The 15,534-nt window shown below is 35.1% G+C and overlaps 1 protein-coding gene across 1 annotated transcript in view; it reads left to right on the top strand.

Annotated features, from left to right (window-relative positions):
• DNER (delta/notch like EGF repeat containing) overlaps positions 1 to 15,534 on the top strand; it is a 126,693-nt gene that overhangs the window by 64,689 nt on the left and 46,470 nt on the right. Inside the window, exon 5 of the mRNA XM_061365243.1 lies at positions 11,000 to 11,145. Coding sequence (XP_061221227.1) covers positions 11,000 to 11,145 — 146 coding nt within the window. The remainder of the gene's footprint in view (positions 1 to 10,999; positions 11,146 to 15,534) is intronic.

The raw sequence follows: 15,534 nt of genomic DNA, 5'->3' as shown, positions 1-15,534 counted from the left end.
CTATGTTTTATTAGAAAGTATACTTATTAGCCAATGGAAAAAAGGACCAATATGGCTCAAGTTTTTGAAATAAAAAAGCCCCTGAAATTACTGATTCGCCCACTGATTACGTGTAGGGTGAAGCACAGAGCATATCTCAAGGTGCTAATGGCTTTTAATGTCAAGTTACTACTAGACAAAGGCAATCACTAAGAGGTTGATCTGTAGCACAAGACAGATGAGTTGCTGATTTCTGCCCAGGGTTTGCAACAAAAATGCTTTATTTGATATTAAGAAGTCAAAAAGTCTTGTATTCTTTGGATTGCTATGGGTGGATGTCAAGATTTCCCAAAGAGATAGTTGGGAAGTGAAGCAGGAGGCAATTTAACATATTTTTAATGAGATGGCAGTTAAGGAATTTCCTTAAAACATTAATTCATGGAAAGTCTGCCTTTAATAGAGTTATAGCTTCATGTTTTGTCCCAATATTCTCTGAAGTTAATGAGTTATTCTTGCATATATTATTTATAAGATTTATAAAATGTCTCATCAATGTGTTTTAATTCAGTATTTTCATACAATCATGTTAGCAATAATAATACTATAATATTTGAAAATAATTGTAAAATGTTATCCTGTTACTGTCACGCACACCTACTCTTCATTGCAAAATATCTTGAAAAATTGAAATCAGATTAAACACTTTTTTCAAGTCTGAAAAACAAAGGTAAGAGTGCCCTGATACCCTGTCAGTTTGTGCATATCTTTCAGACTCAAGTACTCATGAATGTTAATAGGTCACAGCTAAGAATCTCTGTGGTGAGTTGAAAGTGCTGCTTATTACTAAAGAGTGTTTTGGTTAGAATCTAATCCGCTCAACACTGAGCACTTCTTTCATGGAATAATATACTGTGTTTGGGAACATATGCAGGAACATGTAAATTTTCTATATAGACTCGTTGCATGTGTGTAATATTTACAAAACTGAATAAATAATATCTCTTGAGAAAAAAATGCATTTATATTTTCTTTTAGAAAATAAGAAGGCCTTGATGAAGGATCTTGAAGAACATTTTCAACGTGTATGGCAACTGTCTCAAAAATCTCCTATGATTTGTTGCATGCATCTTTTTTTATTAAAACATGCAATCACACTCTGATTGAAAACTGGAACATTTATTCTAAAACACAGTCTGCTGTCAAAATAATAAAAATCCCAAACCCAACATATACTAAAACCTTTAATTAAAATCATTATAACTTTTTTTTTTTTTTTAATTAGGTAATAAAATTACACATTGTACGATTATTGCTTCAATAGTCTTTATTTAGAGATTTTGGGTGTAATGTAGAGCATGGAGTTGGAAGTGCTGATTGTGTGCATGCAACCTATTTCTTTCCTTTCTCCCAATAACACTAAAGAAATGCAATTATGTTTTCAGGTCTGTTTCATGGTTATTAGGATATTAACTCTTTTGACATAACCTGCTTCTTATCAGCTTCCATGATAAAATGTTGGAAAAATTGCTTTTCTGCATTGGTGTGCCTGCTGTTGAAGCTGCAATAATGGGAGGTGTTTCAGAAAAATAGTAAATCAAACAGCTGGGTGCTGTTATTTTGCCTCCATAGGTAATTTGATAGAAAAACCTGTATACCTACATTGAAAAAATGCTTGTAAATGTCTTGAAATTACTTGCTTTTTGACTTTGTGCTTAATTTATTACTTCTATGAAGCAGCTTGAAAAGCAGCTTTCTTGAGGTATTGCTACATTTAGACTTTTGGGTTTTTTTATCTACTTATAAAAAGAATAAATATGCACAGAAATCTGCTATTTCTCAGATAAGACCTCTCTGCTATATCTCAGATAAGATAATGAAGCAGAAAATTTAACATTTAATATGAATGAATGTTTTTACCTGAATAGAAAATAAATGCTCCAGTACAATCTTTAATATCTTTGTTTTCATCACAGCAAAGAAAAACTGGTATAAACCAGGTGTGTAACATGGTTTTCTGCAAGATGCCTGGCCTTTTAGATCAATACAATTTAACTAATCAGTTTAAACCATAATTATAAAGTATTTTAAAAGTATTTCTTTAAGTAAACTTGGTAGCTCTATGAACACATTTGGAAATGGATGCTGTAGAATCTTTATGAAGAATACTGATGCTATTCAAATGTCAGCACCTATCAGCTTGCTTGAATTCCACAGACTTTCTGAAGTTTTGCTTTCATTTTAATCTGCTTTTCATTCACTTTTCAAATTAATGCTTGGCTCTTCAAGCACAAGAGATCAGTTGCATTTTAAAAAGTGTGTGAACCATATGTACATATGGGATCAGAAAGGATAATATTTCCCTTTCCAAAATGCTGTCCTTTCTAATGCAGCAAAGTATTTTGTTATCTCTGCTCTGAGCAGTTATTTGCTCTCTTGATGCTCCTTGGGTTATTTAATGAATCTATTTGCAATGTCTCTTCGTACATTAACAAGAGATCACCACTAATATGATTGCAGGCATATTGAATAGGCAAAATGAAACTTAGTGTCCAAAAAACTATATTAAAAACAATGTAGAGAGATATTTTGACAGAACTGAGTCTGATCTTGCTCTTTTTATCTGGCTATAGAATTTCAGATTAGGAAACAGGTTGTAACTGTCTTTTGGATGCTGTATGTTGTGTTGTTACACATTTTTAAAACAGAGACATATTTTCATCAAAAGAAAGCAGTTTGCTGCATGTTGAAATTGTTTTTGCTTAAGCAAAAAATAAAATAGGACAATTTTATTTCATAGTAGGAGATGTGTGAATTGAATTCACTGAAAGCCACACAATCAAGTTACTCTAGCTTTAACAAGTTACCATGTGTCAGCTGAGCATCTGTGTGAACTCTTAGCCCATGGCATATGTGCAGTCACAATAACCACAACACCTTGCACATGCCATATCTGGAGTGTTCATGCAGTTCTGCTGCTCTGCTGTTGTGCAGTAACACGTGTGTATGACTAGTTACTTCTGTGCAAGTCAGCCTTGCTGCTGGGGGAATACCGTGGCAAGTGCTCCAGTTAATGGGGTTTTCATTTGTATGTGTGCAATTTACTTGGAAGGGCCTTGCTATAGGCAGTATTGAGTATTGTGCTCAACTGTGAACATTTCCCTGGGGTTCTGGACATGAGAGCTAACCTTGCAGAAAATGGCCGTTTGATAAAAGCAGCAGCAGAAGTGTGAAGAGCATAAAAAGTTCAATCAAGTGTGAATTTCGGTTACTTTTTTAAAAGATCATCCTGTAAGGCAAAAAGTTAAGCATTCATCTGATATCCAAATCATTCTGAAGAATGCTGTTAGGCTATATAAGAAAGGGTATCTTTATAAATATGATAAAAATCAATATACTGTGCAGTCCTTCATGATCAAATTACATGGACCTCATCTCACATGTAAGCAGATGTAAACATCTGACTATTTACTTTTTAATACATTTTATTAAGTTTTAAGCTAGCATCTAAATAATTTTTACTCTTTAGAGTAATCTTGAATTAGTATGTTATTATGATTAATTTTATTCACTTCCACTTCTAGCAAGTAACAGTGGGAAATTATTTTCTGTGGAAATGCATTTGCTCAAACATGTAATGCTTGGGAAAATACCTTTTGTTTGTTTATTTAAGATTTCTCTTTCTTCATATGGGACTTTTCAGACCAATTCACACTCAAGGTATTTACATCCAGTCGGTCACATGGTTGTTTGCACTGTGAGATCTTGGGCAAACTGCTTAAAGATTTGTAAAATAAGGATGGCAATGCATAATTTAAAGGGAAATGTGAGGCACATTTTAATAATGCTTGTAATATGCTTTGAGATCTTCAGCTAGTAGTGTAACATGCTGAACGGTGTATTTGAAAGTAGGGTAGCTACTCATAAGTCTTTAAGGTGAACCAGTCACTATAGATAAATCCTGGCCAAGCTTGCCATCCCATCTACCGCAGCTCACCTCATCAGCTGTGCCATTTGTATTCCACCACACTTTACTACTTTGGGAAAGTGTGGTATCAGAGATTCTGGTGGTCTACATTTGTGCCCAAAATGTTTTGCTCCCAGCTTGGCAACCTTGTTGAGATACTGATAAATAAGCACACAACGGGGGAATTGTGATACAGGAAATCTATTAGATTAGTCTTGTCACCCTTCACTGGGCTTTCACCATTATTTTGGACAGTAAGCAGAGTCGTTGAAGCCATGACAGAAGGTCACACTAAGCTACTGTCACATCTCCTTAATAAGCTGTATGCAAGCGGTTTCATAAGTGTAAGTATACTCTTGTTAGTTGACTATTTCATAATCCTATCATGGGTTTTGATCCAGTCAAGCTATTAAGTTGGATAGTTGTTTAGTAACATTGAAATTCAGAAGTTGGCATTTGTTTTAGAGGAAATGTAATGGAACATGTGGCTGGGGATTTCTCTATGCTGAGTAAATCCAACCGGTTTGCTTAGTTCATAAATGTATTTTAACTGCGAGTCCTGCAAAACTGAGCTCTGGCTTGAAAGTCAAGCTGTGTGCTATTTCTTCCCAAAGTTTTGGTAATAATTTCCTGATACCCAATTTTTTTTTTGCTCTCTGTTACACCTGTGTAACACTGTAATTGTCGATCTGTCCCTGACAGAATTCCAGTAATGTTACTGAGAATATAACTTGTCCAGCAGCACATTTACCTTTATCACTGCAATGGTGATTACGTCTAAGAAGAAAGCATATGTTTGATTTTTCAGAGCCCAGGATGAGTTTTTGGTACTGGTAATGAAAGAAGCAAGTATATCTATTTTTAAACTAAATGTGACTATGACATCAGTTTAGAGAAGGAAAAAAAAACAAGAGAAGTTTTACAGTTGCTTTCCAGCACAATAAAAAACTATTTGAATTGTTGTTTCATGTGAATTTCTGAAAAAGAATGTATTTCAAATAGTTCTTGAACTGATTCTCTCTAAAATCTGTATCTACTTTCAAAAGTAGTATCTGACCAAGGCTTCTCTGACAAAGCACAGTAAGCATTCTGATCTGTATGAAATTTGGGAGAGCTGTACCACTTATCAAAAATGCTATTTCTGAGCAAAATAGCAGTTTTGTGATTGCAGCTGTATTTTTGTATTCCCAGATGCTATGTTGCCTAGCAGTATCATTACAGAGTGATCTCAGATGTTCTGTACAAATATCCTAAGGCACTGATGGCACAGAAGCACTGCATCAAAGATTGCTAATGTCATTGACTACCTGTTTCTCACTTACTGTTTTCTGCTTATGTATGAAAATAATCCTAAGGCAAAGTAGGAAAGGATTCCTGACCCGTTTTTTCAGAATCTGTAGAACACTCTTAGTGTCAGTGCCCTGAGAGTTTTGATAGGCCTTAATAATCTTGACCATTAGAGTCATGGAAAAAAAAAGGATGAATGACTAGCATGCCTCTGCTATTTCAACATGTAAAGGTAATTTTTCACAATCAAGTGTATCATGAAGACATCTTGCTGCACTTTTTCATTTGTTAGGTCTCTAAAATGAGTTGAACATCACTTCCATGAATGAGTAAAAAGGACTGAGCCCTCCTGGATTTGCTAGATGAATAACTACTATTTGAGATTGTGATATACAATGCTGTAAGAGAGCGAAATTGGTTTGCAAGTTAAACTGAATTTACTACTTCATGCTTAGATCCAGAAAGGTACTTAAGCATGGCAGTGATTAGTATAGACCTGTATGGTGGGCTTCATAGTCTTGAATGTTAGCTATATCATATGATATATGGATAGTGTAAATCTTATGGACAGGAATAATCGTTGAATAACATTTGGACATAAAATTTTAGGAGGAAGGACTAGAACTTAAGTCTCCTTCCCTTTGTAGTTTTTTTGTAGAGTACTATAATCCATCCCCTTCCTCCAGCTTCCTTTCTTTACATTATTCTTATGCCTGCAAATTTCAAAGGCTACAAAAGAAAAGGTTGAGCATATTGATCACTCCTATTTATGCTGGATAACATTTTCTCCTGTGATGTGAGAGGTGTGGTCAAACAGCAAATTCCTCTTTGATCTCTTACACTTCAGGCTAATTCTGTATCTTTCCATTATCTGTAGATGAGCTAGCAGATGTACTTATGTAGCTTCTATTCTGGATCACTAAGTCTTCTAAACTATGGTTCAGTATGTTCTGACAGTAGCCATATTGTTTCTAGAAGCTGAAATCAGATCTAGAAGTATTATAGCTTCATTAAGTTACTACATGACATGAACTGATGATGTGGTGCAGACACACCCAATACCACCGCTTTGCTCCTGAAGGACTGATACTGTTTTTCTTACAACTGTATGTACGCCAATTTTCCTTTTTCCAAATTGTGAATAAGTACTGTACACTGGGAATGGAGTGGAGAAATGAGATGACCTTGTTCTGGGGACCTTACTCTTTTCCTGCCCACTTTGACTTAGAAACGCCTGTAGTGCTAAGGCTGTATACATCCCAGGGAAGCTGTAGGCACATAGTGTCTTTGAGAGCTCCACTGCTTTGCAAGATGTTGAAGTTGGCTACTGACCCCAAAAGCTTTTGGTGTGGGAAAGTGTTAAGAGAGAAAAACAGAACAGATGGAAACTGATAGACATCTCACTGCTGTCTCATTTCCTTGGGAAACCAGGCTAAAAATAAGTTGAGAACTTGGGGACTGATGCTTCATTGTGAGTGTCCAACCATCTTGGCAGTCATACTCCCTCATCTAAGAAACCTTTAGGAGGACTCATAGAGTTATATTTTTTATAAACTGGAACTTTAATGTGGGGAGCTATTACTGTATTTCTGCTGTAAAGATACAGAATCATAAAATGGTTTGGGTTGTGTCATAGTTTAAGCCCAGCTGGTAACTCAGAACCAAGCAGCTGCTCAATCACTTCCCTCTTTCTTCCCCCTTGCTTTTGGCAGAATGGGGAGGAGAATTGAAAGAATGTAAGCCTCAGAGGTTGAGATAAGAATAGTCCAGTAACTAAAGAATAATACAAAACTACTACTAACAATAATGATAAGGGAAATAACAAGGGGAGAGAATATAAAACTTAAAAAGGGAAGGGGAAAAAACCCCAACAATAAACACAACTGATGCACAATACAATTGCTCACCACCTCCCACTGATACCAGCCTGACATGAGCAGTGATCAGTCCCTTCTGGGTAACTCCCCCCAGTTTAGATACTGGGCATGACATACTGTGGTGTGGGATATCCCTAGTTTGAGTCAGGTGTCCTTATCTCTGCTCCTTCCTGGCTTCTTGTGCCCCTCCTCACTGGTAGAGCATGACAGACTGAAAAGTCCTTGATTGGCATAAGCATTAGTTAGCAACAACTAAAACATTTCTGTGTTGTCAGCGGTGTTCTCAGATTGAAGTTGAAAACACAGCACTGCACCAGCTACTAAGAAGGAGAAAAATGACTGCTACTGCTGAACCCAGGACAGGTTGGAAGGAACCTTAAAATCATACAGTTCCACAGGCAGGGGCACCTTCCATTAGAGCAGGTTACTCAAACCCCTGTCCAGTCTGGTCTTGAAGACTTCCAGGGATGGAGAATCCACAACTTCTCTGAGCAATGTGTTCCAGTGCCTCACCACCCTCATAGTATTGTTTCAGCCATAGGTGAATATATCTTGGAATACACATAGTTACTCTGTAGAATACTCTTGAGCCAATTGCAATGGGCAAAAGTGTGTAATAGCATTGGGTGCATACCAAGAGCTAGCTTCAATTTGTGCTTTCCATTAACATAATATGCAATCAGATAATGTTTGGAGTTGGTGGCCTATTAGCTCCTCTTCCTTATTTTGGCAGCCTACCATGGACCAGCTTGCTGACCTCAGCCTGCTGTGCATAGAAAGAAGGTATTGTTCAGAATTGGGACTTGCAAAGGAACCAGATCAGTTTGTGTATCCTAGAAAGTCTACAATCAATCAATTAATGTTTGAGTAGTGGTAATCTTAATGGCACGATATGACCTTGCTGAATGCTCCTAGACATGATGACACCTGTCATGTTTTATCTTGACTTTATTCCTTATTTTTCATTGTTTCTTGATGTGAGAGAAACACGAGCATATGTACTTTGTGCTCCTAGGTGTAAGCAGGTGAGACGACCAGAGTGGAATGAGCTGCAGTTTATGTTACCAAGCATACTGCCAATGAAATCATGCAGGCATTTCTCAGACTATCAAATGTGTGTGTACAAAGCTCAAAAATGCCTCCTCTGCAATCCAAATGACTTCTCAGATCATATTATGATTTATTAGGCTTTAAAATTGTTTCCGTAGTATTACTATAAATAGCTCTATCCTCAGTTCTTCAGCTTAAAATACTCTGATGTCATTATGTTTTAAGTAGCTCTAGAAAACCAGGCAGATTAAACTGAACAAAATTACTTTCTGGTATAAACAGCTGTAATGATTTTCCCCAGACCTGAGATGAAGGGAGCTGTAAGAATGCTTCTGAAATTATTCTCCTACCTGGAAGTTAAAAATAGAACTTAAAACTCACTTTAGTTCAGTTGCCGTTATGAGAATTGAAGAAGGAATTAATTGAAATGCTATGACCCGAGTTAAGCAGGATGCCATATATAGGTGATCAGTCAAGCTTCTTCTAGCCTTAAAAGCTGGAGATCTCAGAAAGTTGTATGCAACTTCTATAGAGTGAAAATAAATAGCCATGTTTTTATTTTCCTAGTCTTTGGAAATTAGGCAAAATAATTAGGAATTGCAGGAAAATATGTGGCATTCCAGTGTGAATAATGATTTTTTTCCAGTGTTCAGCCTAAGGGCTTTTGGTACCAAAATAGTAACAAGATTGAAAGTACAAAGAAGGTTGATTTAATACTCCTTTAGGGAACTGTCCTGAAGAATATGTAACGATCTGCTTCAGACAAGCAAATGTGAACCCAAAGACATTTTCTAAATACCACATTCTTTCAAGCATTCACATATAATTGCATGGTTGCCAGTGACAATCTCATTCAATTGTTAAAGGAAATAATTCTGGCTGCATATTGGAACAGATGGTTAAAAATGGGGTGTGTATTAAGGCCAGAATAAATTGGCTTGCATTGAAGAGGTCAGCAGATTACAGTAATGTTTACTAGCCAAAACAGACCATTAGACATTTGGAACTATACCCAGTACACATATATATATATATATATATATAATTTTTTTTAATCTGATCTTTTAGAATACTTAGCTAGCTTGTAGAGGCAATATTCAAGCTGATGACATCTATACTGGACATGAGATTTTCCTTCTTTGAAGATATGGTTTAGGGATCATTGTTTCTAGCATAAACCACTATTTGTTGAAAGGAACAAAGAATGAAATCTTCTATATGATTTTCTTAATGGAATTTGTAAAATTAGTCATGCTTGATGCTCTGATATGCCAAATCAAAGTAATGTTTAGCAGCTGTTCTGGAAAGAGAATTCACATGAAATTCAGAGAGTTTCATGAAACATAGGTTTATTACTGTTCATTATAAATATTATCTCATACTATTTTTTTTCCTGCTTGACTATGTAAGTATTCAAGTATTGCTATTTCCAGTCTATAATGCAGGAAGCTAGATTGCATCTTTGAACTTCTTTTGAGGTTTAGGCTATAAATAGATTCTAGAATTCAAAGTGAAAAATATTAGAGAAAACTTTCTATGTCATTCATTCCTGCATATATTTACCGTCATTATTTTTAAAATTAAGGATATTTAGATAAAAAAAACCCACAGTTTTTAACTAAGTTCTCTCTCTTAATTTCTATAAGAAAAGTATGATCCTGCAATGGTCCTGTGTCTGTAACTTCCCATTCTGATGTTAGAAACAGCCTTAGACCCTTAGGAGTCTATCCACATTAAGAAAAGTGAAGTCAAAGTTTGACAATTTATGAAACAATCTTTGTTCTGCTGTTCGTTTGTTGGTTGTTTTGTTTTCCCAATGCATATATTCTGCATGCAGTATATGCACTATGTCAAACCCACAATTTTTATGTCACAACACATTTATTCTGCTACAAGCCTCTAGAACAAAACAGCCAACTGATGCCACACAGGGAAGGGCTGTAACCTGAGTGGAACAATGCAGTTTGAGCACAAATGAAGTATAGGAGCAGGATATGTATTTTGATTTGAACTCTGACTTAATTGTGTATGTCATGGGCTTTGTATGTGCCTTGTCTATTATGCTGGCTTTTATTTTATTTTCTAGGTATATCTGTTAGAAATATGGGTGATAGGAATGTCATTATGCTCCAGTGTGTTTTAATAGTTTCTAACCAACTATATTTGAACTCCATGCAATTTGAAGTGCTAGCCAGAAATTAATGAATTTTCCTCTTCCTTGTCAAATGCTCCCATTTTCATGTTTTGTCTATACCTGGTATATCACCTTATACAATAATCAGATCAGACATTCAATAGTACTTGTATTGCAAGCATAAAAAGAAATGCTGTCAAGCTGTGTATATATGTTCTTGCAAACTTCATAAAAAATATAGCCATCTGTTACCCATGTAATGCAGTTTGCGATCTGTTGTACTTTTTAGCTCTGACATAACTTTTAGAAATTCATTTAAACATTTTCTCTACTGAATTTGATTTTGATATTCCCTGTCATTAAAAATCTTAAAGAACTATATTTTAACTTACCAGAAAGCTGCAAGCAAAAACATCTGCTTATTTGGGACCTGGAAAAAGACAACAAACCTTTGGACGTAGATCTATTTCACCAGCCCACCTCCCTTTGTTAATCAATATGATGAGTGCTTGTTTCCAAACTATATTCTTGTTTTTATTTGCATGCATTAAGTTCAGATAGTTGTGTATGAAAAACGAGCAATGTTGTTATTAGTTGCCAGTTTCTTTGAGTTCAGTTTTATTTGTTTGTCTCGTGATGCAGCAGTAATATGTATTGGTGTATATTCTTCTATAGTAAGATTTATTCATGCATTTATTTTTTTCGAAGGTTTTCTGAATGATTCAGTTACCAAGTGCATTGTGGCTCTACGCTTGACTGTGATAGTGAAAGTCAGTACCTGCATGCCTGTGGGAAGCCATTCAGATTACTTCCAGTGTTCGGGGAAAGGAAAATGTATCACCAAACCAGATGAGGTAAGGTGAATTTCCTCTAGTGTGGAAATTCCATAATAATATAAACACAAGGTAAGCTTTCCTTGGTCCTCTGAGTGTGTGCATGCCTTGCTGCTGTGTACCAGGCTTCTAAATCTCACAGATGTTACTGATTGATAACAGTATATTTATTTGTCATTCCTAAAACCCTAGCACTTAAAGCAAGAAAATAACTAAGATGAGATAAAAAGATTCATGCCCTGGCAATAAAAACAATTCTTCAAATTGGGTATAAGATAATGTGTACTGCATCTTACTGTCACTATATGAGAATATTCCTTTATGAGAGGAAGAGCATCTTTATGAGATGGTGGACAGTTGGGATCCTCAATCTCCAGAACAGTGTGTTCCAGTTTGTTCAGTCTTCAAACTTCTTTCAGTTTTAGGTCTGATTTAATCTAGTATTTATCTCTCCATGTCTCAATAATTTCTCACTTGGAAACAAAATGGAGTAATTTGGTAATGTTTGGAAGTTTTCCTGTGTAATTTTCTCCTTTACAAGATACTACGCTGAGAGATTGCAATAGTGACAAAAATTCCACTGGCCACTGTGATATTTTTGTGCTATCTAGTAACATAAGAACATAACAACTAAACGTGTCAGATCTGCAGCCCATATTACTGCTTTTACAGAACCAGTCTGGCCTTCTGTGAATAAGATCCTGTATTCTCTTGTTACTTTCTATATGTGTTGTTTTATTTAATGGATTAAAAGTAATTTACAGCACAAATATGCACAGTTAATCTTTGGTTTTATTAATATTCATTTGGGAGATAAAAGCAGTAGTAACTGTTGAGTAAATATTAACAGCTGTGAGCCTGCCGTTAGCACAGAAAATTTGGCATATTTAGGGAATTCACTGTTAGTTCATCTGCTACCAATTTCTGATGTAAATTCTCAATAAGCATGTTTGATAGAAAAATGACCTTTTGAGCAATAATAATAAAACTGATACTGTAATCCATATATGCATGGAAGTGCTAACAGCTGGAATAATTAAGCATCTAAAGTCTCAAAAATGAAAATTTAAAATGCTTGAGGTAATGTGTGAACACAATTATTGCAAGATGTGTTTAGAAGTAAGTGCTACTCTACCATACCAGCTGGCTGGTATGCAAACCAACCACTAATTCAGATACAATGTCTTATTTCATAGTCCAGTTTAGTTTTTCTGCTTTAGTATATTTCACAATTCTAGTTTAAAAATTCAGTATCTTGAATATGGTTAATGTTTATTTGCATTCAAATTTACTGTATATAACAGCATATCAAAATGTCTAATTTTTTCATTTTTTTCTCAGATAAGAGTTAAAGCCTTTCATAAATAGTTGTTTTCTATGTTTTTGTGGTATTTGTCCATTTTCATGAATTTAATTGCTTTCTCTTATTGCATGTCATATCTCACAAACAACAATAAATTCCTTCCTGTATCTATGCAGAAAAACCAGTGTTTTTCTGTATTAATGAAAATGCATATATAGCCTTTAATAATTATCCATGTTTTCCAAATCTTTGTGACATGGGAAGTAAAATAAAATACACTTTTGAAAAGAAAGACAATTTGCTTCATGGCAAGAAAGAGGAGCTAGTATGTCACTCAAAAATAAAAGAAAGAAACCAGGACCTCTATGTCCTCACCTGTACTCTTGACATTGGAAGTTTTATGTGTTAAAACTAGAACTGATAAAAGAATTGCCCTTATGCACAGGTAAGTGTGTTGCCTTCCCTGAAAAAAAAAAAGAAAGATTGATGGATTTTCATACTTTTCCTCCTATGTTTTCCCTGAACATAAGAGTGATAAGAGAAAAAATTATTAATTAGTGTTTTTGATGTAGTATGTGCTAGGTTGCAGTTGGCTGACAAACCTGTGTCTGAAAATGTTGGACATAAAAATCATGCTGAAATCTGATCACAAAAAGGCATCTACCAATTCATGGTAGTCAGAGAACTAGCATTAGGATTCTAATAATAATAATAATATCTCATCTTCAAACGAAACCTCTGAAATTTAATTTATTTTATTTTCACTGTCACAAACCACTCCTGAATTTTCTAGAACTTGAACAAATGAGGAAAACATATCAGTGACCCTCAAACAGTGGGTTGAGGTAGCCTGCTGGGCTGGGGTAGCTCACTAAAAACTCCGACACAGTTTTTTTGAAATATATATAATTTATGTCCAGTTTGCAACTCCAGGGAGAATAAAACTGATTCAGGCCCAGCATAAGCCACATAGGTCAAAATAGAAGGTGCATAATTCATTAAGCAGGATATTTTTGTTATTGTTCAACTCATCTTAGGTAAGATATGCTTTAAAATATCTTGATGATTTCCCTAATGATGGAGCAAACAACTGCCAAATTTACATGCACTGACTTCTGTGTCAGTTTCCCACAAGACGCATGTTCTGCACTTCTTTTTGCAGAATTGAAACATTAATCTTCTCTAGGTTTACACCGTGCCCTTTGTGATTTGCTCTTTGTTTTTATCTATAATTCATTCTGTTTTGCGCAATCTAGTCTTGCAGATTGCAGAGTAATTCCTTAGAAGAATGCATAAAAGGCCTAATACCATGAACAAACTAAGAGCTCTTCTGGCTGTGGTGATTGCTTCCACTGCCAAGAAGATTAATTATTGTCTTTGTGGTTTTATGTACTTCATAATTTTATACTAAATCTAGTTTAATGTAAAAGAATGTAGTAGCACGTCTACTTAATGCGAAAGTTAAATGTGATTAACAATCTGCAGTGATGTAAGTGCAGTGGCATACTGTTATCTACAGAGTACATAAAACTATAAACAAATTCTGGTCTAACTTGGAAGTCTCATCCAGATTTTATTCGTTTATTACTTATACATAACTTAGCTTCTATTCAGCTAGTGCTTTTTATGGAGTGTGAATATGGAGAGGAAAGCTTTTAATGGAGGAATTCTTTTTGGTTATTGTTGCTTTTGAAAGGAATATTTTGAACAAAGTTCTGTGAAGTGGTGTTGAGTCAAAGTGATGCCTTTTCCTTCCTACGTGCAAAGTTTGTACCTCTGCTTTGCTGCCATGCTTGCCGTTCTTCCACAATGGAAGTGTTAATGTGTCAGAAGGAGAATACTGGTCTTGGCATGATCCAAATATAAATACCACTTTCACATTCACGTACTCAGCTTTACACCAGAATAAGTTGTCCTCAAACCAGTTTGCTGTGAATGGAAGAGAAAAATTTTGGTATTAACCAAAAGAGATTTGTTTGGTGTGATTTTATAATTCTGTGTAGAATTTTAAAGACAACTTGGCCATCCATTAGATTTAAGTGCCACAGTTTTGCTGACATATGGGGATAAAATGATTTATTTCACAAATTGCTCTGTTCCATAACTTCGGTTCTCCTGAAGAGCTGACTGTGTATATGCGAAATGTTATTGCTTGATTTAGAACCCTTGAGATTTACACAAAAATAACTGGCCTCTGACTGCACTGAGAAATAATGTCTTGAATTGAATAGCAATGATTTCCATGCCACCTCTGTGGGTTAGAAGCTTTGGGTTAGATCCGCTTAATTATATTTGTAGAAAGTCCAATTATAAAAGAGTCCCCTTTATATCTAAAGGCGTGCTCTCCTACATATGGACTTAGTTTCCTAAATAGAATATATTTCTAAATGCAGAATATATAACTGTCATACAGCAATGTTTTACTCAAATATTATAGCAGCTCACTGTGAGTTGCAATAAATACTGAAAGTCTTTCTCAGCAAGAGGAAGAGTGGGCATTCTTTTTGCCCTGGTCATCTTAACAGCTTCTTTACTATAGTTAAAAAAATATAAATGGCATCTATACTATAAATGGCATCTATACTATAAATGGCATTTATAGTATCTCTAGTCTGAAGTTTAAAATCTTATAAGCACTTTATTACTAGGCTTACCTAAAATAGGGAAAAAGGACTATATTCCGACTATAATTATCATATGATAATTGCAGACTGGATAATAGCAAATTATTCTAAAGAATGTATTTTATTGCCACTAAAATTACATATGATTGATTTGCACTCCCATAACCAAATAAAATACCCAGATGAACAATCTAGTGATAGTAGCTTGTTTTGGAATTTAGTTAGTGACTTAAATACTAGTATTATGCTAGTGTGTAGCTGCTTCTTAACTTAGTTTTCCTCAAATATGCTAGCACATGCCATCTGTTCGGGATAAAAATTAATAGTGTAATTTGGGAAAAGCAAAGATGACATAAAATCTTCTCTACAGAATGACGTCTACAGAACAGTTATCTGTCATTTGACATTTCAATCTGAAGTGTTACAATGCTTTAATTGCTGCTTTCAAAACCCATTTTTTTAACTACACTTCATGTGTAAAGA

Source organism: Neopsephotus bourkii, unplaced genomic scaffold (genome assembly GCF_033783945.1).
Source record: "Neopsephotus bourkii isolate Nb327-2 ecotype Australia unplaced genomic scaffold, CSIRO-AGI_Nbou_v1 NB_1279, whole genome shotgun sequence".
Taxonomy (NCBI): Eukaryota; Metazoa; Chordata; class Aves; order Psittaciformes; family Psittacidae; genus Neopsephotus; species Neopsephotus bourkii.
Note: the sequence above shows the minus strand (reverse complement) of the source record. Positions and strands in the feature narration are given on the sequence as shown.